Consider the following 23,376-nt stretch of genomic DNA (forward strand, 5'->3'; position numbering starts at 1 on the left):
TTTCCTTTCCCCTTCTTCACTTTTCAATATGGGTACATATTTTTTCTTTGCTTGTAAAAATGTGAGTTTTAATTTAACATAGAATCTATATTTTTTTTAATTTCAAGTGTTTTATGTTTTTTTTTAAAAATGATTTACTTAGCTTAAAGCTAAAAACATTTTCAGCATTGTCTATTCTTAAACTTTTAAATAGTCTTTTAAGTACTGTAGGTCTAAATTTTGGCTCTTGTATATGTAATGTAATGATCAAAAAGTCATGACCTCCAATTGATCACTTTTATTGGTTTCCTGTTCTGATTCACTGGAAATCTTTTGGGTTGGGTTAGTTTTAATCTTTGTCATGTGCACAATTCAGTTTTTAAAGAAGCTTGTAAGTGAGAATAAATTTACCATATCATTTCCTATTCACATTTATTTTAAAATTTGAAAACTGAGAAAACTGTTCATAGGAAGCCAATAACATTACTGATTAAACTTTGGTGGGGGAGGGGGCGGAAATAAAGCCTCTAGAACTTAGAAATACAAATCTATGCCATTATTGGACTTGATGCACATCTTCCCATATAAAGTATAATGTATAGTTATTTAAAATTTCATGTTGTACATCACTTACAGAAATGTTACATTTAGCTTTAAAAGCTATATAGCTCTATATTTTACAGATTGATTATACAAACCCCCATGTACAAATAGGAGCTTTTATAATCTGATATGACTCAGTCTTGGAAACTTACTGCAACTGTTTTGCACTTCACTTGGTATCACATGACTCACTTCAATGGTTTAAACCCTGTCTAGTAGTGATCAAAGTTCATTTGGTTAGGGGGTTTTTTTGGTATGTGGATGATTTTTTTCCACTTTGTTGTGGATTGATTGTCTTTCATAATACTCAATGCAGTCTTCTTACTCTTTTGAATCTCAGAAAGTGGTAGTTGCCTGCACAATTCAACCTCCAATCACACACGGGGTAAAAATTTTTCACTTGATACAATATGCATGGAAGTACTTTTAACTGTAAAGCATCGCGTAAATATAAGGGTTTGTTATTAATTCTGTTACCCCATCATGTTAAAAGTGAGGAAGAATAGCTTGTGTCTCTTTAAAACCAGCTGTAAAAATCAACCCTAACTTTTTCAAGCACACTAACTTTTTCAGCACTGTTCTCTCATGTGCTGAAAGGAAGCAAACACAGGGCCTCTGTCCACATGAACACTGCTCAGGTGACCAACTTTTCTTAGCACAGATTTCTCTATGATTTATTAAGAAGTCAGATTTTAAAGTCTATAAATCTCTAAAACTATGACACTTCTTTGTTTTACAAAAGAAAATTCTATCTTAACCTTTAGTGGTTTAGCTAAGCTAACAAAAAAAATTTAAATACTTACGTATCTTTAATGATTATGAAGTCTTTCGGAGCTTTAGAATATTCATCCCTGCAGGCTCTCCCTACTTTAAAATTTTGATGATAATTTTATGTGAAATAGCTGTAATAGTTTTTAATACTCTCTCTTAGTGTTTGAATTTTTACTATAATGCAGTTAGAAACTCTGCTGTTTCCTGTCAAAACCTACGTTCATCAGACTATGAACATGACAGTTTCCTGTTTTCTTATTAACTATACTGCATTTTGTGCTGTATTCTTTAAAGTTGTATAATATCTTAGCTTATCACTTTCCTTTTCTAATTACTTAATGCTTTCTTAAGTCAGCATTGTTTAATATGTGCAGAGAAATCCTAAAATCTCGTCTGTTGGTAGTGAGAGGTTATGATTTTGTTAACTTTTAAGTTGTAATGAGTATGTCAGAATGTCTTAAGTATTACTTAAATACATTCTACATGTTTTTACTTTTTTCACTCTGTCTCTTAATGCATAACATGATGAAGCAGTCCACATCAGGTAAGAAACAGTACATTATTTGGATCTTGTGTGTGTATATATGTATATATATATACATATATATATATATATGTATATATATGTGTGTGTATATATATATACAAGATCGCCCTACATCAGAGGAACTTTTAAAGGTCAGTTCTATTATACTCTAAATCTGTTTTCTACCCCTCAAAAATTATTTTAAAGGATGTGCTTTATTCCTCTTTGATTCTGAATCCGTATTAAGTATGCTCTACTAGCTTTTACTAAAATACTAATTTTATATACTGTTCTCTCTTGGAACTTTTCTTAGATGCTAAGTTTTTTCTTTTTTCCCCCCCCAAAATTGATTAACTGCTTTTACCATGGCTGAATAGAAATATACAGTGAAAAATTCAAAATAGTACCAAATGGCTAAATATTTATATGTACAAGAATATATTCATAAGTCATAATTATAATTATATATATAATGACATATATGTATATTAGTGCTCCCATCTGTCTACTTATTAATATTCTCATTCAGTATTTGCAAGGATGGAATAATCAGTACCTAAGGGCTTTTTTCAAGAATCCTGCCATCTTTTCAGTGTAATTTATCAACATTTTTTATGTTCCAAATCTTGTTAAGTCAGAATGCTAAGTTCTAGGATACAAAAATGATTAAGGACCAGTCCCCACCATCAGAGGCTAACAGAAGAGGTACATATATGTACAGCAACCAGTCAGTCCATGTTTTTCCAGAAAGGGTTGATTTTAAATATTTAATTCCAGTGTTAAATCATATAATTTGGAAAGAACTTACATTATATATAAATAAGACACTCAAATATAAATATGTGTGTGTCAATCAATAAAATATGTATATTAAAGTATTTATGAAGATACTTATGCCTATTGATTTATTGAAATGTTATAAAAATTATTTAAAAGGTTTATTAAAATGCTAATATTTTAAACTATAAATATCAAAATAATACTAGAAAATAAAAAATGCTTTTAAAAGTAAAGGAAGCAGTTTTAATTTGTTTTTATTTTTATGTTGTTATTGGATTTTTTGAAGATTTTGTTCTGGTGATAACTACTTTATTATCAAAATGGCCAACCTGCAAATAAATTTGGAAGCACATTTGAGAGATTTTATTGATGACTTTATTCTTGGAATACAGCTAAACAAATAACTGAAACTATGAAACTGAATATGCACAGTGGGAAATGTATATTTTTACATTTATACCCTGCCTTGTTCCCCATATATTGTGAGGGACTTTGCATGAATGTATATAGTGCAAAAATAACTTAATATTAGGTTAATTACACCAAATGAAATTGCTAATACTTGACTTTGACTTACAAAAATGGCACTATCATACAATTCAATCTAACAGTTAAAAAAATTAGTTCTAAGGCAAAATTTAGTAAAATCAGAGTTAGTTTTATCACAAAAATGTGTATAGTATCAAAGTGGGCCACATATTTGGTAGCTCGCACAAAGCAGGTAGTATAATATATTGAAGATTCATGACATCTAATATCTAATGAGGCAAAACCAAACCAGTTATTCTTTTCCTGTTTCTTAACTTTGAAATAAATTTATTTTATTGGTCTACATATGGAACAAGAAAATATATTGAACAGGAAAGTGTTAGGCTAATGGCCTAACATTGTATAGCAATTGTAAGAGCAATTGTATAAAGGACTAAAACAGTGGAGTCCAAATATATAACTTAGTGATTGTCTGGTTAGATCCAAAAGTAAAATTTAGAAATACTAGTGGAATAATGAATGTCAATTGCATGTCTTTTCAGCCAACTTCCATAGATATTATTTCTTAGGCTATTTATTTAACAGACAAATCGTGAGTGTCCAGCTTGATTAATTATCACAAAAATGAACATGTCTATTTAACTACCACCCAGGTCAAGAACTAGAGCATTGCCAGCTTTTCAGAAGTCTATTCTTCATTCCTCCCACTTGCTATCTGCTCTCATCTCATCACTGTCCTGAGTTCTAGCATCACAAATTAGGTCTTCCTGGTTTTTAACTTTACACTAATGAAATCCTACAGAATGAATTATTTTGTGTTTGGCTTTTTTTGCGCAACTCTGAGAGATTTGTCCATGTTTTTCCATGTAGCAGTATTCTAGACATTCACTTTTGTCACTGTATAATACCTCATTGCATGAATATACTAGTTTATTCATTCTACTGTTCATAAACATTTGGGTTATTTCCATTTGAGTTTATTATGAATAAAATTGCTATAAACCCTGTTATAAATGTTTTTAGTGCACTGCTAGGTGATTATTACAATTTATTGTTCATACTAGGACACTTTTGAGAATGAAAATAGGACACTATTAAGAATATACAGAATAAAATAAAATTGAAAAAAACCACTGTGATAACTGGTATAAGCCAGACTGTCCCAAGCAAACTGTTATGTATGGTTATACTAGGTATAGGGTATGTAGATGTTCAACTTTAGTAAATAACTCCCAAACCATTTTCAAAAGTGCTTTTACCAGTTTACACTCCTACCACCAGTGTACTATTCCACATCTTCACTAACATGATTGGATAGCTGAAAATTCAATGTTGTATTTTCTAATAAGAACCTGGAATGAAGTTATCCGGTACAGTCAGTTAAGGGACTATTAATTTGTTTTGACAACCAACCTGGAAGAAGGTAAGGCAAAAGTTCTCTTGCAAAAATTAAGGAATTGACAATATAACACTTTGGTAATATCTGCTAGAGCTTAACACCCACATTTTCTATGACCTAACAATTACACTCCTGAGTATTTACTCTAGAGAAATTAGTACTTACATTCATACACACAGAAAAAACATATTTAAGAATGTTCATAGCAGCATTATGTATAGTAGGCTAGAGACAACCCAAATGACCATTAACAGTAGAATGGATGAATTATGATATATTCACATAATGATATATTACACCACACAGAAAAAAGAGTGAACTACTGCCATACATGTCAACATGGGTGAATGTCACAGACGTAATGTTGAGGAACAGAAGACAAATGAATACATATCAAATTGTTTTTTATGCCATGAAGTCCAAATACAGGCAAAAAAACCAACTGTTCTGTGGTGATGCGAATCAGAAGAGTGGCTACCATGGAGGGAACGTAAGGTAATTACTGGAAGAAGAGAAGACACAAGGGAGCCCTCTGGGGAGTGGAAATACTCTGTATCTTCATCTAGGTGGTGGTTACGTGGCAAATACATAAGTAAACATTTATCAGCCTGTTAATCTGTGAGCTTTACTTTGTTTTGTCTTTTTAAAAAACATGAACCTGTACATTTTCTTGTAACAGATATACTCTTGAAATTGTCTGAAGCAGTTTTGACACTATAGCATTATGGTCATAGAAAAAAACCATAGAACATCTCATTTTTCTTCACTGATAGACTTCATTTTGAGGAATAGCCTTAGGTTTACAGAAAAATTGAACAGAAAGTGCAGAGATACATACGTATTCTCAGTGCCTTCCCCCAGTTCCCCGTTACTAGCATCTTCTGTTAGTGTTGTACATAAGTTACAACTAATGAGCCGATATTGATATTAACAAGTCCATATTGACATTAGGTTTCACTCTTTGTGTTGTACATTCTGTAGGTTTTTACAAATGTACAGTGACATGTATCTACTATTACAGTGTCATACAAAATAGTTGTACTGCCTAACAATCCCGTGTTCCATCTATTCATTCCTCCTCTCCCTTTGAACCTCTGGTAACCACTGGTATACTTATTGTCTCCATAATTTTGCCTTTTCCAAATGTCATATAGTTGGAATCATGCAATATGTAGCCTTTGCAGGTTGACTACTTTGACTTAGTGATGTGCATTTAAAATTCTTCCATATCACTCCCACTCCCACCCCCAATCCCCTTAGCAACCTAATATTAAACTGCTTAACAATTCCCCATACCTCCTATGCTCTCTTTGAGCACACACTTCATTTCTAATGGGGTTTTTCAAATGTGTGACACCATGTGATACTTTCTAACCAGAAGGAATAATTGATACAGATTCAGTCATTTGCTCCACTCTTAGGAAAGGTATAGTAAAGGTACATTAGGGGTGTGTGTGTGTGTGTGTGTGTGTGTGTGTGTGTGTGTGTGTGTGTGTGTGTTTTAAAGCTCCTAAGTTTCCCTAGAGATGGTCTTTGAGACCTGTCTGAAACTGGAGCACAATTACAGTAAAACTTTTCTACTGTTTTAAATTTTTCTACTGAGAAAGCCTAAATCTGACAGAGGCAGTAGACTGATTGTAATAGTACCACTCTCTGATGAGCTAATCATGGGGAGTGTCTTTTGAAATATTGGCAGTGGTATCTAATCATTTTTAATACTTGAAATTCCAAACATAAAATTTTTAAATTTAATATTAAATTATTTTATTTTATAAGCAAATATTCAGCCTAAAATTACTAATCTAGACAAGAAACATCAAGACATATTAGAGGCATTTTATCAGCATCTCACTGTCATCAGCACTGATTCTAAATTGAATCGTGTCTTACTGTAACAGAAAACCTCCTCACGCTCCCCCACAAACACACACACTCATCCATGTGTGTTTCTCTCATATGACGTTGAGTTGTTGTATTAAGTAGTTTTTCTATCAAGGCCGGTAAGCCAGAACTATAGCCCTAAGGGTAGACATGTTATTTCTTAAAAGATACTAATCTATCACCTGGATATAAAGCTAATCCTCGGAATAAAGTTTGAACTTCAAGGTTGACATTTGATAAAAGGAAGACAAGAGAAGGCTCTGGCTCCGTTTTATACACACACGTTCTTTCACTTGGACATAGACCGAAACGTTGAGATGTCTAAAATTGGACGGTGTTCCTCAGTGATGAAGCCCCTGAAAACACTCACCGCGTGGCACCTGGACATTAAACTAGGTAGTGAAGGTGTCTGTAAACTCCAAAGAAAAGGTCATATTTAAAAATGTTTACTAACCTCATGTGGTTCTTTACACTTTGATTTTCTTTTTTTCCCTAGTTGGTTTGTGTGTCCATGTTTAGGCCATTGTATTTTTAAAGTGTGATAATGGCCAGTGTGAGGATGGCAGTGATAAATTAACAAGAAATCCTTAAGTCCAAATTTATTTGCCCTTGCCAGATTTTCTTAACATGATCCTAAAGGAGTGAATCCTAAATATGATCTATTTAGAGAGTGTTTCTCAAAATGAGATCTGTTGATCACCCTCTTCAGAATCACCTAGGATACTTGTTTAAAATACGGATTCCTGAGCCCCACCTACTGAATCCAAAGAGTAGAGTTCAGAAATATATATTTTTTGAAAATAGTAACCCCAGCGTGATTCTAACACATAACAAAATTTATTAGTTATTAATCTAGAGAATTAGGAAATCAGAAGGGTACTCTTACCCTCACCAACATTCTCAAAGAAGTACAGACTTCAGAGCAATTACTTAGTGGAATAGCCAGGGAGATCATCTCTCTGGTAGTTACAGCTCTTGTAGCTGATGTTTGGAAAGTGCCAAATCTAATTAATACTTAAAATAAGTTACTTTTAAATGTTATAGAAACTAGAAGACATTCATTAGAAGGAAAGATTTTATAACACAACAGGTTTGTTACTTCATTACACATTCCTGTCAGAGGATAAAATAATTTGAAGGACAGTATTAGATTATGTATTATATTTTTCTAAAAGATCTAGTTCAACAGGTCAAAGTTATTTTATTAGGCTGGTGCAAAAGTAATTGTGGTTTAAAAGGTTAAAAATAACTGCAAAAACCGCAGTGCTTTTGCACCAATCTAATATAATCCTTTTTTAATTTGCTTCCAAATGTTCCAGGGTTGGAGGGACAGGGTGCTCTGTTGAAACAAAAGTGGCCATAATTTGATTTTTTTTACAGCTGAGTGATGACAACATAGGCATCTACTGAATTATTCTCTGTATTTTAAAAAATATTCCATAATAAAAAGTTTCAATTAACAAAAATGGGGGGGAAATGTGTAGAGAAACCCAAACTTTTCAGGCAGTATTCTGAGGATGTAAATTCCTACCACCTTTCTGGAGGACATCTAAAATATAGATATCAAGGCTCTTAAGAATGTTGAAACTTTGCACTATCTTTTGTACTCCCAGCTATAAGAAATAATCAGGCCAATCTGCAGAACTGTGCGTTCAAAAATGTTTGTGGCAGTGCTATTTATAACAGTAAGGCAAAGGAAACCTAAACTTCCCAACAAGAGGATTGGTTAAACAGATTATAGTACATTTCTAAATGACATACCATGTAGCCATTAAAGAATTATTACACCGAGAATAACCATGTTTCCCCGAAAATAAGACCTCGCCAGACAATCAGCTCTAATGAATCTTTTTGCTCCAAAAGATGCATTAGAGCTGATTGTCTGGCGAGGTCTTATTTTCGGGGAAACAGAGTGTATGATATTGTTAAATGAAAAAGCAGCATATAAAACAATATGTGTAGTGGCGAACCCATTTTTGAAAAGTATAAAAGATTAGAAAAATCATCTTGAAAGATATATTAAAATTAATTGAATTATCTAGTATTGTGGAATTTATTTTCTAAATTGCCGTATTTCACATGTTGCATATATAATAAGTAAATGACAAAACTAGAATTGTACTAAAGACAATTTTTTGACATATAGTAGCTTTTTATGCCTTTAAGTTCTCCGTGAAAATACCCATACAAAAAGAAGTACAAGAAATCATTGACAATTTTGTGACAATATTTGTTTATGATTTTGCATCAGTCTTTGATATTGTTCCGTAGTTGGACAGGCTGCTTCTAAAACAAAAAGAAATTGGGAGACTGGCTTGTTCGTACAACTTTGACTTAACACAGTTAAGTTAAAATTTAGAGCTGGTAATAGTAAATTCTTAGTACTGGCTACCTATAAGGAATGCAACTGAGGAAGCAAGGAAGGACTTCCCATTTTTAACTTTATACCTTTTTTATTACTGAATTTTAGTTGAAACATTGTTTTGAAGTGTTTTTAATTTTAAAAAGTTTTTAGTTATGCACATAATTTGAAGAGTCAAAGAGTAGTTAAAAGGGTCTTGCAAAAAGCCTATCTTAGACGTGGCTTTTGCAGTTTCTTGGAGGCATCTGTTTTCAACTTTTAACTGTTAATTCTTGATTTTTCCATTCTAGGCATAATCTATTGGCATCTTTACATGGGGAATGATTTTTCTCTTTTTCACTCTGCTCATCCTCACCATGAACACACAAACTTTCTGTCCCTCCATCCTACTAATATAATATAGGCATACCTTGGACATATTGCTGCTTCGATTCCAGACCACCACAATATAGCGCGTCACATGACTTTTTTGTTTCCCACTGTATATAAAAGTTATGTTTACACTATACTGTAGTCTACTGAGTGTGCAATAACATTATGTCTAAAAAAATGTGCATACCTTAATTTAAAAATGCTTGAGTGCTAAAAATTGCTAACCATCATCTGAGCCTTCAGCAAGTCATAATCCTTTTGCTGGTGGAGGGTCTTCCCTTGATGTTCATGGCTGCTGACTGAGCAGGGTAGGGTGGTGGTTGCTAAAGGTTGGAGTGGCTATGACAATTTCTTAAAATGAGACAATAGGTTTGCCACATCAATTAACTCTTCGTTTCATGAACGATCTCTCTGTAGCATGCGATGCTGATAGCATTTTACCCACACTAGAACTTCTTGCAGAATTGGAATCAGTCCTCTCAAACCCTGCCACTGCTTTATGAACCAAAAATAAGGCATAGCCAGACAGTCAGCTCTAATGCATCATTTGGAGCAAAAATGAATATAAGACCCAGTATTATATTATACTTATAGTAAAATAAGACCGGGTCTTATATTAATTTTTGCTCCAAAAGACGCATTAGAGCTGATTGTCCAGCTAGGTCTTATTTTCAGGGAAACACGGTAAGTTTATATAATATTCTAAATCCTTTGCTGTCATTTCATTAATCTTCACAGCATCTTCAGGAGTATATTCTAGCTCAACAAACCACTTTCTTTGCTCATCCATAAGAAGCAACTCCTTGTTCACTGAAGTTCTATGATAAATTGCAATAATTCGGGCACATCTTCAGGCTCCACTTTCAATTCTAGTTCTCTTGCTATTTCCACCACATCTGCAGTTACTTCCTCCACTGAAGTCTTAAACCCCTCAAAGTCATCCATGAGGGTTGGAATCAACTCTTCCAAGCTCTTGTTAATGTTGATGTTTTGACCTCTTCCCATAAATCATGAATGTTCTTAATGGCATCTAGAGTGGTGAATCCTTTCCAGAAGGTTTTCAATTTACTTTGCCCAGATCCATCAGAGGAATCACTATTTGTGATAGCCATAGCCTTATGAAATGTATTTCTTCAATAAGACTTGAAAGTCAAAATTCCTCCTGATCCAGGGGCCGCATGTGGATGTTGTGTTAGCAGGCATGAAAACAACAGCAATCTCATTGTACATCTCCATCAGAGCTCTTGGGTGACTAGGTGTACTGTCAATGAGCAGGAATATTTTGAAAGGAATTTTTTTTCCTGAGCACAGGCAGAGTAGATTTAGCATAATACTTAAATGCCCTAGGATTTTCAGAATGGTACATGAGCGCTGGTTTCAACTTAAAGTCACCAGCTGCATTATCCCCTAACAAGAGAGTCAGCCTGTCCTTTGAAGCTTTGAAGCCACACTTTGGCTTCTCTCTCTGGCTATAAAAGTCCTTCCTACATGGCATCTTCTTCCAACATAAGGCTGTATTGTCTACATGGAAAACCGTTGTTTAGTGTAGCCACCTTCATTAATTATCTTAGCCAGATCTTCTGGATAACTTGCTGCAGCTTCTCCTTCAGCACTTGCAGCTTTACCTTGCACTTTCATGTTATAGAGATGGAACCAACCTCTGATAGCTTCAAACTTTTCTTCTGTAGCTTCCTCACCTCGCTCAGCCTTCATTGAATTGAAGAGTTAGGGCCTTGCTCTGGATTAGGCTTTGGCTTAAGGAAATGTTGTGGCTGGTTTGATCTTCTATCCAGACCACTAAAACTTTCTCTATATCAGCAATAAGGCTGTTTTGCTTTCTTATCCATGTGTTCACTGGAGTATAGCACTTTTAATTTCCTTCAAGAACATTTGCTTTGCATTCCCAGCTTGGCTAACTCTTTGTCACAAGAGGCCTAGCTTTAGGCCTGTGTCAGCTTTCAACACACCTTCCTCACTAAGCTTAATCATTTCTAGCTTTTGATTTAAAGTGAGAGCCATGCAGCTCTTCCTTTCACTTGAATACTTAGAGGCCATTGTAGGGTTATTAATTGGCCTAAGTTCAATATTGTTGTGTCTCAGGGAATAGGGAGGCCCAAGGAGGGGGGCCGGGGACAACCAGTCGGTGGACCGTCAGAACACACACAACACTTATCAGTTACGTTCACTGACTTATATGAGCATGATTCATGGTGCCCCCAAACAATTACAATAGTAACATCAAAGATCACTGATCACACATAATGAATATAATAATATAGTCATGCATCGCTTAACAACCTCCTGAGAAATGTGTCGTTAGGCAGTTTCGTCACTGTGCGAACATCATAGAGCGCGCTTACACAAACCTAGATGGTATAGCCTACTGCACACCCAGGCGATATGGTGTAATGTATTGTTCCTAGGCTACACACGGCTGTACAGCATGTTACTGTACTGAATACTGTAGGCAATTGTAACGTAATGGTAAGTATCTGTGTCTCTAAGTATATCTAAACAAAAGTTACAGTAAAGATACAACATAAAAGTTAAAAATTGGTACACCTATATAGGGCATTTACCATAAATGGAGCTTACAGGACAGGAGTGAGGAGTGAGTCAGTGAGTGGGTGTGAGTGAATATGAAGGCTAGGACATGACTGCACACTGTTGTAGACTTTACAAACTATACACCACCAGCATTACCACAAATACATGAGTAATACATTGCACTACTATGTTACAATGGCTATAATACCACTAGGTGATAGGAATTTTTCAGCTCCATTCTCTTACGGGAACATATGCAGTCTATCGCTACAGTACAGGACTGTAATGAAAAAGTTTGAAATATTGCAAGAATTACCAAAATGTGAAAGACACAAGTGAGCAAATGCTGTTGGAAAAATGGTGCCAAAAGACTTGCTCAGTGCAGTTGCCACAAAGCTTCCATTTGTAAAACATGCAGTATTTGTGGAGTGCAACAAAGCAAAGCACAATAAAACGAATTATGCCTTTATAATGATTTTGGGTATATTACTATTGGGGATCCTCATCATTAGTTTACATTTCCATCATAAGGTCTCTATAAATTCACAGTGCAACATCAAGCATACAGGTTCTTAAGTACGCAACTTCTCAGGCCTCTCCTCTGGAGTGGAAACCGAAGACAGGCCTGCGAGGTCTTGTTTTTCACAACTTTCCAAGATGGTCTCATCAGGGAAGTGTTTTTTTTGGGGGGAAGGGTAATTTATTTTTCTGAGTCGTTTATTTTAAACACCTTTATTGAGATATAATTTACATATCATAAAGTTTTTCCATTTTAAGTGTAAAATTCAGTGGCTTTTAGTATATTTACAGCGTTGTGCAACCATAACCACAATCTAATTTTTGGAATATTTCTGTCACCCCAACAAGAAACCTCATGTCCATTTTTAATCACTCTTTTTTTCCTCCCTTCTCCCCCAGTCCTATACAGCCACTAATCTACTTTCTGTCTCTATAGACTGGTCTATTCTGGACATTTCCTCTAAATGGAATCATGCAACATTGTCATCGTTTGTATCCGGCTTCTGTGACTGACCTTAATGTTTCTGAGGTTCATCCAGTGTCAGTCAGTAATACTTCATTCCTTTCTGTTGCATTCAGTTGTAAGGAACAATGTCTTAATAGGATTATTTTACCTGATACACTTATTCAAATGATTCTTAGTTTTTTCATTTTCTCTTAGGTGTGTTTTCTTCTGTGTAACTTTCCTCTAGTTCCATGTAAATCCCTTGTTACATGTTAATCTGTTCTGTTCAAACAATTTATTCACCTATTAATTTCACCTTCTTGAAGAAACCTTTCCTATGACCTGCTCCACTTCTTCATTGAGGACTGGATGCCTCTAAGTCTCTAGCTCAGCTATTATCTCAAGGAACTGTTTTTATCATTTCAGGGATTCCTTTGCCTCACTTTTGCATTGGACTTCCTTTTTCCTGTATCCAAAACAAAAAGATGTCTTTTTCTTTCTTCAAGTACTTCAGTTTTGTGGAACACACCACTTTCTGAAAGAAAAAAGAAAAAGGAAAAATGATTCAGGGGAGATAAACTGTGAAAAGGTTTTATCTGATTTTAGTTCCTGTGATTGACCCAAAAGAGGGTTGTTTTGTTTTGTTTTGAAGCTTTTAACTCATATTTTAGCCTCACAATTAATTGATTGTTTGAGAATAAAAACATTTTAAGATAATTACAGTTTTTAAAAATGTAGGTTAAAAATTATTTTTTCTCAGAATTGTGATGGCATTGCTCTATAAGGTGAGAAGTCTGATGCCATTTTGATTCGTAATGTTTTATATAAAGCACGTTTTTGTTTTGAGCTGGATGCTTTATTCTTTTCTTTGTTCCCAGGGTCCTAAAATTTCATTGTGATATACCATGGTATAGGTCTATTTTTAATGCATTGTCCTGGATACTTCAAAGGCTTTTTCAGTCTCAAAGCTCATGTCTTTCAGATAAAAAAAGTTTTATATCTAAGATCTTTCTTTAGAGTATCCTGTTCTTTTTACATGGATGCAGTATCTTCAGAGAGAATAATTTTTGTTTCTTCTCCCGAGTTGCCTTTTTTCTGGCTTCTCTTAGAACTTTCCTCAAATGTCTGGTAATATTTGACTCTAATCAGACTTTAAGACTGGAGAGCTTAGAAAGGTGACAGTTCTGACTGGCTGGGTAGGTTCGCTCTGACATCGTTGTAGGATGACCTCACTGAGACCATTCTGTGGGGCATCAAGATTCACCAAAGAAGAATCCCTCTACTTACAATTCCAGAGAGTCCTGGTGCCTCTTGTTTCCTTGGTGAATCTCAAAAACACTTCCGGGCATATTCAGTGACTTTAAAACCTGTGTCTGATTGCACCTGGAAAAATAGTACTTTCTTTTTTCCTTTTCCATGACCTGCATGTATAACTCATTTCACAAAGTAATTTTTGTTGTGTCATGACGCTATTATTCATATAGTCTTTAGCCAAAAATTAGAAAAGACAGTGGGGCTCAAAAGGGTATGTATGCTGAGGTATGTGTGTATACTTTCAAGACAGAGAGTTAGGAGCTTTTGTCAGATTCCTGATCCTGCGCTTGACCCAAAAGAGATGTCAAAAACAAACAAAACATTTCCCAGAGCAGTGGTCCTTTCCAAGGGGTCTGTATCAAAGTGATTCAGCTTTGTTAAACAGAGACCCTACTGGAGAAAATTTCAGGAGAAGACATTGAAACCGACTGCTCTTTATAGGATGGTGGAGTTGGCGCAGACAGCTTGGTTGTAGTGCTGAAAGATGGCATCCATTTGTATGTACCAGACACACAAAGGCAGATGTTCATAGTTCAGGAGCACTTTTGTCCTGAATAATTAAAGAGTTCCATTTCAGGCAAATCAACTCCTTTCTGACTCAGCCCCATTTGGTTGGAACACAGGATATACCACAGTGATTATCAAACTGAGTATGTCAAAATTTCCTGAAATCCTTGTAAAAAAAAAAAGTAGATTCTGGGGTTTCACTCTTTTTGACTCCTTAGATCTGGGGAGCAAGTCTATACTTTTAATAGGCATCTTCTGTTATCCAGCTGTAGGTGATTAGTGGCCCATATTTTGAGATACCCTAATCTAAGTTTGCTACTGATAATATCCTTGAGAGTTTTTGTGAGGGGGTTAGGTTGAGAAGGTTGATTTTCTGCTTTTTGTTACTTTTTAAGTATAATTAGCTGCTAAAAGTCTAGTCATAGGGATAAGCAGTATAGCTCTTAGATCCACGTAACCAAGACTTTGCACGTTAGAGAGCAAAGTGTCTTCCAGCCAAAACCCTCTTCTCAGGACTTGGAGTCCCAGAGGACATCCCTACCTGAAGTCCAGCCCCTCTTGGACCATACTCTGGGTACTCAGTACCCTGGATTCCTTGCCCAGTGTCCACTTTTGGGGCCTGGACAGGCCTCCTCCCTCTCAGAACCATGTGCACACCCCTAGGTCCAGGGGAGAACCAAGGGATAGCTTCAGTTTTACCAAACAGCCCCTTCACTGTTTCTTCTGTATTAGCAGTTCTCAAATAAAGAAGCGTTAATTGTTTCTCCTTTGACATTGAGGAAATATAGTTAGTTTTATATATTTGAGGTCACTCATTAACATCTGATATGTTTTAACTGCGATAAATGTTGTTAGAGCAGAGGAAAGCTACAGCTTTCCAAACTGGGAAGTTGTGGTTCCTCTGCCGTACTCCTCCTTTATAACAGCCAGGAAGGAGGAAGACACGTGTTCCATGTTATTTCTTCAAAAGGGTCTGGGGAAAAGAGAGAAAGGAAGAGATTAACTGACATAATTTAACACTCAGAGCTGTAAATCATGTGTTGCAATGCGGTGCTAGGATGTTGCATCAGAATGTGACAGTTGTAGCGCAGTGGGTATCACAACCATGGGAGGTCTGTATGGTGCTCGGCACCCTTTCCCTAAAGGTTCAACTCCAAGTTGGTATCCCTTCTGCTCTGCTGAGGAGAAAGGTGTTATTTCACTCATTGTACCTTCCTATAATCTGCTTCTCTTGGCCTGGGGCACAGGAATTTCTTTATGGTTGAAAGTTTGCCGGAGGCAGACATCACTGTACTGGGTCTCGGCATTCCTCTTATTTGCTGTGGTCACATACCAGCAGGGAAGTCCTAAGGTTTCTTCACATCTTCCTGGAAGTCTGTAGGGAAAGCTAGGAGGTGTATGGCAAAGCTGTAATATCTTTACTCTCAAAACCGTTAGTTTTGAAAGTGCATGTAATATTTCCTGAATATTTCACATTGCCTTTATCAAGATTTGAAAGATAGTCAGAGACCAGGAATTTGTCCGAGACACAACATTGAAGGTTGATAATAACGATAAGACTAGGAGATATGGAGTACAGTTCAGCAAAATTCTTGATAGTCAAGGTAGATTTGGGTAGATTAATTGTTTTTTATTGTGGTTTTGGATTTTTTTAAAAACTCTTCTGCTTTATTCTAAGATAAAATTCATCGTGTATTGGAGAAATGAAACAAGTGACAATATCAAAATCAATTTTTATATTTAAAACATAAACTCTTGAGGACAGGGCTGGTGTTTTAATTACATGCTGGTGGGAGTAGTTGTCACCATGCAGGTGGATTTTGAAGGCACTTAGGCGAAGAAGTGACAGATAATAAAGAAATCACCTTAAATTCTGATCAAAATCATTTTGGAGAATGTGGTGTAGATATGTGACAACACTGGGTTTCTCAGTACTGAACTCTAGAATTAGGCAGACTTACCCACCCAGTAATAGGAGCATTTGGTCTCCACAGCCCTTCCCACATGAGGATCTGGCCTTGTAAAACTCCTGGAATAGACAAACAGAGCCTGGTTCCTGAAGATGGAAAGGGAAAAGAGCTGAACAATACATGCCATTCCTCTCCCCTGCTCCATCGTGAGAGAAGTCGCTCCTTCTCCCTGGGGAGCAATAGGGGAGAGAGAAGGCAAAAGTGTTACACAATACTGGCATTCGCCCACGCAGAAGGAAATATCATTAGTGGGAAGCATTCCTCCCTGAGTTATAGTGGTGTGGTAGTTTTTAGGATATTATAAAAGGATGCAGGCTCAGCAAATTTTAATGATTTGTAAATCATTCACTGAATTATGGAGACATGCTCTCAAGACAGTGTGTGTGGTAATTCAGAGCATGGTCTTGAAGTCTGTATCTTCCAGAGATGCACACTGAAATATGAGGTGTGATCAAAAAATATGGTGAATGTTTATATAAAAAAATATGTACTATAGTAAAAGACATTTTATCATTAATGTTCCTCAAAATACTTCCTCTCACTTAAAACACACTTACCCCATCATTCTCACCACTTTCTGAAGCGGTTCTGGAAGTCCTCTTTTGTGAGTTTAGTTGTGCTGTCATGGCTGCCTCACATCCTGAATCGGTTCAAAATGTTGACCTTTCTTGGTCATTTTGACTTTGGGGAAGAGCCAGAGGTCTCTTGGTGCCAGATGTGGCGAGTAAGGTGGATGAGTATACACTATGTTTTTATTTGACATAAATTGTACCAGAAGCGATGTGTGACACAGAGCCTTTTTGTAATGATCAACAAATACGGTGAATTCTGCTGCCGAATGCCATCCAACAGAAAGGCAGGGATCTTCAATATGGGAAGAAACATATCAAACCTTAGTAACAGTGTGTGACAAGTTTCAACTTTTTCAGTGCCTTCAGTCGGGTGTGAGCTACAATTGAGAGAAGGTGTGTTTTAAAATGTGTCATAAATCATGGATCACGAACAATGCATTAACATGAAATGGGCAAACAATTTCATCCAACATCATGACAACATTCCATGTCACATATCGCTTCTGGTGCAGCAATTTCTGTCAAATAAAAACATCACGGTGTGTCCTCATCCACCTTATTCACCGGATCTGGCACCGTGAGACTTGTAGCTCTTCCCCAAAGTCAAAATGACCATGAAAGATAAATGCTTTGAATGAATTCAGGACACCAAGGCAGCCACAACAGTGCAACTAAAGATGCTCACGAAAGAGGACTTCCAGAACTGCTTCAGAAAGCGGCAAGAATGTTGGGATAAGTGTGTTCAAAACAAGGGGGAGTATTTTGAGGGGGATTAATAGCAATGTGTCTTTTACTGTAATAATTTTTTTTTAATTTAAACATTCACCGTATTGTTTAATTACACCTCGTGTTTATAGGTGCACTGACAGGATGTCTGAGATTTACCTCAAAATAATGCAGGAGCTGGAAAGACATAATGTAACATTCTTATCCCTGCTGTGTTAGTTGTTGAAATTAGGCAGTGAGTATACCCGCCGGCGTTCATTATATTATCTCTAGTAAAATGAAGGTTCAGTTTGAATCTGAACTTTACTGTTAGTTACGTGTCCTCAGCAATGTTCCTCTGCCTGAGTCTCTATTTCCTGATCTCTGCAATGAAGATCAGAAAGTCTCCCATATAAAACTGTTGTGATGATTCAATTAAAATAACAAGTTATGTGCCCATTACATAATACACAGGAGTCACTCAAAAACTGATAGCTACTATTATATCTATAAATGGAAAAACATTAGGGTGTTGTCTTCCTTAAACATGAAATGTTTGCTTTCTTGCAGCGGGGAGGTATATTGTTTCCCCAGTTGAGTATATTAACTTGGATTTTGTTTTGACAGCTCAGGTGCCTAAAAGGCCAGAGGGGCTTCTCAGGCCAACCCCCTTTTGATGGAATCCACATTGTCAACCATTTAATAGGAGATGATGAATCATTCCATTCCTCTGATGAAGACTTTCTAGATAATTCCCTGCAGGAGAGTGGCGTTGGTTTTCCTTTGCACAGAAAATCCGGCCCGATGTCTTTGGACCCCCCTGTGGCAAATGGTAGTGAAAGCGAAACAGAAGACAGTGTGCTGGAGACCAGAGAAAGCGATCGAGTGGCTCAAAAGGAGCGGCACCCAAGAAGGAAAGAGTCATACTCAACCACTGTCTGACCATCACTGTGAACTAGACTGTGGATTTTTTTTTAAGGGATCAGTTATCATATGATTATTAAGGGTTTTTGGAACATATCTGTTTCATATGTACATATATATATTTTTTTCAATCTTATCTGCCTTTTTATCTTTGCCAAATCTTCACCACTGACTTACCATTGCCATAAAGTATACTGGAATATGGTTAATGGGAAAAATAAGGTTCTAACAGTATTACTGAATGTTAGTGTTTCTTGTTTAGAAAATGCAATTATATCTATATATGGGAACCATTTTGAAGTTCAGCACTATGGAAAATTGAATTGTCTTCAGACAAAACTGCTCTTGTGCAATATTTTATGCTCAGTAAACAAATTGTATATTTATGTTTATCAGTTTGTTTTCAGGGCAGCTGTCTACAGACATTTGACCAAATCAAACATCTGATTTATCTTGTGTTTTTGAATTAGGGATTTTTTTTTTCATTTAAAATAACTGCTTTATTAGTGGGCCACTGAAAGTTCCCAAACACAGTGTCTTTTTTCCATTTACTTTTATAAATACAAATTAATGGTTATCTAGCTTGAGAGTTTTAAGTTTTGTTTGAATTTCTAATTTTTATGTGCATATGACACTTCCAATATATTGCTTACCAGTCAGAACAGTAGGTTAACTGCAAATATGTTGTCTTTTTGTACATAATTTATAAATCTCCATCACCCAACATTGAACATCATTTTATATGGAGACTGTACGTGTTGCAAAATGACTGCCTTTGGCAGTTCTAACAGGACTTCTGTAAATATAGGTTAAAATTGAAAATAAAAACAAACACTAATATTTTAATAGCTTTAGTATTTTGATTAGCATTCAACACTAGCGAGTTCATAACTTAAATGATACTTGTTCAGAAACACTATTGGTGAAATCTTTTACTTCGTGTGTATGTAACTAATAAGTTTTCCATAATTAAAGAGGTTATAGCACACATTACTTAATGCTAATATTCTACTTAGTATAATTTAAGCAGTGGACTGAAGTCCAAGATATACAACGGTTGTATGTGCAAATAATCTATGAACATTATCTTCAGATTCTCTATTAACTAATTTATAGATAAAGCCATAAAAATTCTATCCTACCAGTTCTTCCTTTTTTATCATCTAGACTATTTTTCTTAGAAAACTGAATGCCTATCATTGATAAATTGGAGGAAACACTCAAATTACACTTGCACTATGGGAAAAACAGCAAGAATGCGTTGACTGGATGCTTCCCACTCTCGTTTTCATCAGCAGCCTATGGAAAAAAATAGCCTTCAAGGACAAGAGGGGAAAGTAGAATTCTGTATATATGGAGATACAATTTTGCACAATATATATAGCATGCAGAAAAAAATGATATGAATGAATGGAGTGTAAGAGATAAAAACAGTTTACCGTCTAAAACCAGGAGTTAAACCATGGACGAGGCTTTTCCAGAAAGCCCTTTGTAGTTATTTGCTTGAGAAACAAAATTGAAAACATGCCTGCTGTGTCCCTAGCACCAGGCTAAATTCTACTGGTTAAGTAACCTGTGGTCACAAGTTAGTAAGTAGCAGAGCCAAGATTTTAATTCAGATCTCTCTGACACCAAAGCATTTGAAAAGGTTCAGCTAATGAATTTCTCAAATCCCTGCTTTGCGGACAATGAATATGATTTAATAAATTTGATTTAAATGTGTTTCCTATATATATAAAGATACATATATCTATATCTGTGTATAGATATATAACTATCAACACTCATAAACTCTACAAAGTTTATGAATTAGATACTCCTAGAATTGTCTGACTGCTGCTTTTGGGATACTCTTTTTTCCCGGGGTCTACTACTGTCAGCCCAGAGGCTTTTGATGCCCAAGTGAAATGAGATGATTCATGCATGGCCACATGATTGCTTCGCCTCCGCATCAAGAAATCTGAGTGATCCAGACCATGGGTCAGCCAATTCCAGCCAGCTGCCCGTCTTCATGTGACCCACAAGATAAGAGTGGTTTTTATGTTTTCAGATACTTGATGGAAAAGAATCAAAAGAATAATACTTGGTATCACATGGAAATCATATAAAATTCAAATGTCAGTGTCGATAAATAAAATTTTATTGGATACCCATGTTTATCCGTTTACATAGTGTCTGTGGCTGCTTTTGTGCTACAGTGGCAGAGTTGAGTAGCCTAAAATATCTACTATTGGGCTCTTTAAGGCAAAAGTTTGCTGACCCTTGATTTAGATACTCTAAAAACTAGGTTTACTTCAATTGGCCTTAATAGAAGATTGAACTATTTGCTTTTGCTGTTGAGCTAATGGTTTATAAACCTAAAATTTTCTAATGGATCTTAGAACTGTTTAAAATGGGAAGTGTGCAAGCTACTTTATATCATGACTTCTTTCACACACCATGGACAAATTTGGAAGGATAGATGTATCTTCGGAAATGGAGAAAGAATTCCAGAATCCTATCAGTGTTGTTTATGCATTGCTGACTGTTAGGGCATGCTTCATCGAGTCATTGTTACAATTTGATTTTACAAGTCAGAACATCTTTCTAAATTGTGTTTGAATTCTAAACTTGGAAAGGTATTCTTAGAGAATTTCCTAAGTACTGTTTCTGGTTAGGACTTAGGTGTTAAAAGAATCATGGTAAGTAAAACTTAATCCGTTGATACTCCTGTAATTTTTTTGGACAATGAAAAACAAGAAACAATCTTCTTATTCAAGATCTTTAATTCAAATACTCCTTAGAAGGGTTTAAAACCTTCCTGGATACTATGCTCTGATTTGATTCCATTACCTTCAAATTAAGACTTTGAGGCATTGGATAATATTTTCTTGATAGATTTTAATTAGTCTCTGGTATTTTGTGTCATTCACAAAATACAAAGTTGAGGAATAAACAGAATTGAGGAATACTGAGGAGTGGGACAGAAGTGAATGAAATAATTTTTTTTAATTCACAATAAAAAAAAAAGAACTTACTCTCTTGGGATAGTTACCTTCCTGGCATTATTGCCATCATGGGTTGAAATGCTGAGAATCGAGCCTTACAAGTGACCTGAATAAAATGGAAATTGCATTGTAGTGATGAAACAGAGACCTTTAAATCAAGAAAATATTTCAATAGCCTTTTAAAAAGTTAGTGATAATTTTCATCTGCCTGGAAAAAGAAGTCAAATATGTAACTTACATAATTTCTACCCTTTTTATTGATAAATATTAGGCACTCAATGTTTGACGACTAATTGAACACCAAGTCCCAACTAACTAGCTGGCTATTTTGGAAGAAAAAAATCCAACTCTTTCTTGGCTCTGAACATACCCTCCAGATAGTGCCTTTGATTGAAAACAAAGTCTAGACCTTTTTAAGTATTATATTTCTGATATCATAAGAAATTATTTGGCTCCTCATTCTCTTTCATCTTTTACATAATGCACTGTAATTTTCAGATTTAAAATAAAGTAAATATAGGAATTGTGTTTTGGTAAAGCCCTTTCATGGCCAGCTTAATTGTAGTACCACACGTCGAGAGCTAACCTTTCAGAAATCAGTGGTTTACTTTATTAAAATAATGAGCTTTAGCGAGAAAGTTACTGCTGCTCTATCATTCACAAAACAGTAAGTTTTTTTAAGTTAATTTTAATTCATTTACTGAAATTAAAATTTCTGATTAAAAGTGGAGTGGATGCTATTTATAATCCAAGTTTTTTACATCACATCCATTGAGCTACCTATCCCTTCCTTTCACTCCAAAGAAGAGATGATAGACTAATACATTAGACATGCTATAGAGATACGAAATTACAATGTATTTCATTTTACTGTTGGAATTTCTTATTGTAACATTGTATGATAATCTGAAATGTTTACTTGTGCCTTTGCTTTAAACAATTAAAATTTTCCATTTTATAAGAATTTTTGTTTCCTTAAAACATTCAACTTTAAAGGGGAGATGCACCAAAACACTGTAAAAAATGCTTGGCCTAACATCAGATATTCATTAGTGAGGTTTCGTGGGTACAGAGACCATATCTACCCCCACATATAATAAGTGCCAGACAGAGAGCCTGGCACGTGATATTTTTCAACTTAATGAAAAGCCACACATCTAGATTTGTTATTCCCCTTAGGAACATGCTAATTTTTTGAAAATACTAATGACAGTATTTTCATCTCACATTGTATTTTAGGTTATTAAATTAACTAGTAACTAATTCAATAGATATATTTGAATATATATAATCTGGATATACATATAGAGGCTATTATAAAAAGAAAATTATGCCTTCTGCAACTTTGTCACAATGTTCATTTCATTTAGTTCAGAGCAGTTCACTACATGTTCTGCTTTATTCCCAAAAGAATCGAAGGCACTTTAGAAAGGTACATGAAATATGACAAGATAGTTATAATCAAAGGTTTCTCTATCTTGGCACTATTGACATTTGGGGCCAAAGTATTGCAGGTGGCTGTCCTGAGCATTGTAGGATGCTCGTAGCGTCCCTGGCCTCTAGCCACTCGATGGCAGGAGCACAACCCAAAACGTCTCCCTCCAGTCATTGCCAAATGTCCTTGGTAAAGAGGGACTGAGAATGAAAATCGCCGCTGGTTGAGACTCTGGTGTAAATTTAGAAGTGGGTCAAAAAACAAAGAGTCACTAGGACCAAAACTAAAA

The 23,376-nt window shown here is 35.5% G+C and overlaps 1 protein-coding gene across 3 annotated transcripts in view; it reads left to right on the top strand.

Moving 5' to 3' along the window:
* The window catches only part of EVI5 (ecotropic viral integration site 5), a 223,736-nt gene extending 204,083 nt beyond the window's left edge, over window positions 1-19,653 (top strand). For all 3 annotated transcript variants that reach the window (XM_081056253.1, XM_081056254.1, XM_081056255.1), the window contains one exon: window positions 18,369-19,653. In XM_081056253.1, coding sequence (XP_080912379.1) covers window positions 18,369-18,683 — 315 coding nt within the window. In that variant the 3' untranslated portion in view covers window positions 18,684-19,653. The remainder of the gene's footprint in view (window positions 1-18,368) is intronic.
* Window positions 19,654-23,376: the final 3,723 nt, after the last annotated feature.

Source organism: Rhinolophus hipposideros (genome assembly GCF_964194185.1).
Source record: "Rhinolophus hipposideros genome assembly, chromosome: 8".
NCBI lineage: Eukaryota > Metazoa > Chordata > Mammalia > Chiroptera > Rhinolophidae > Rhinolophus > Rhinolophus hipposideros.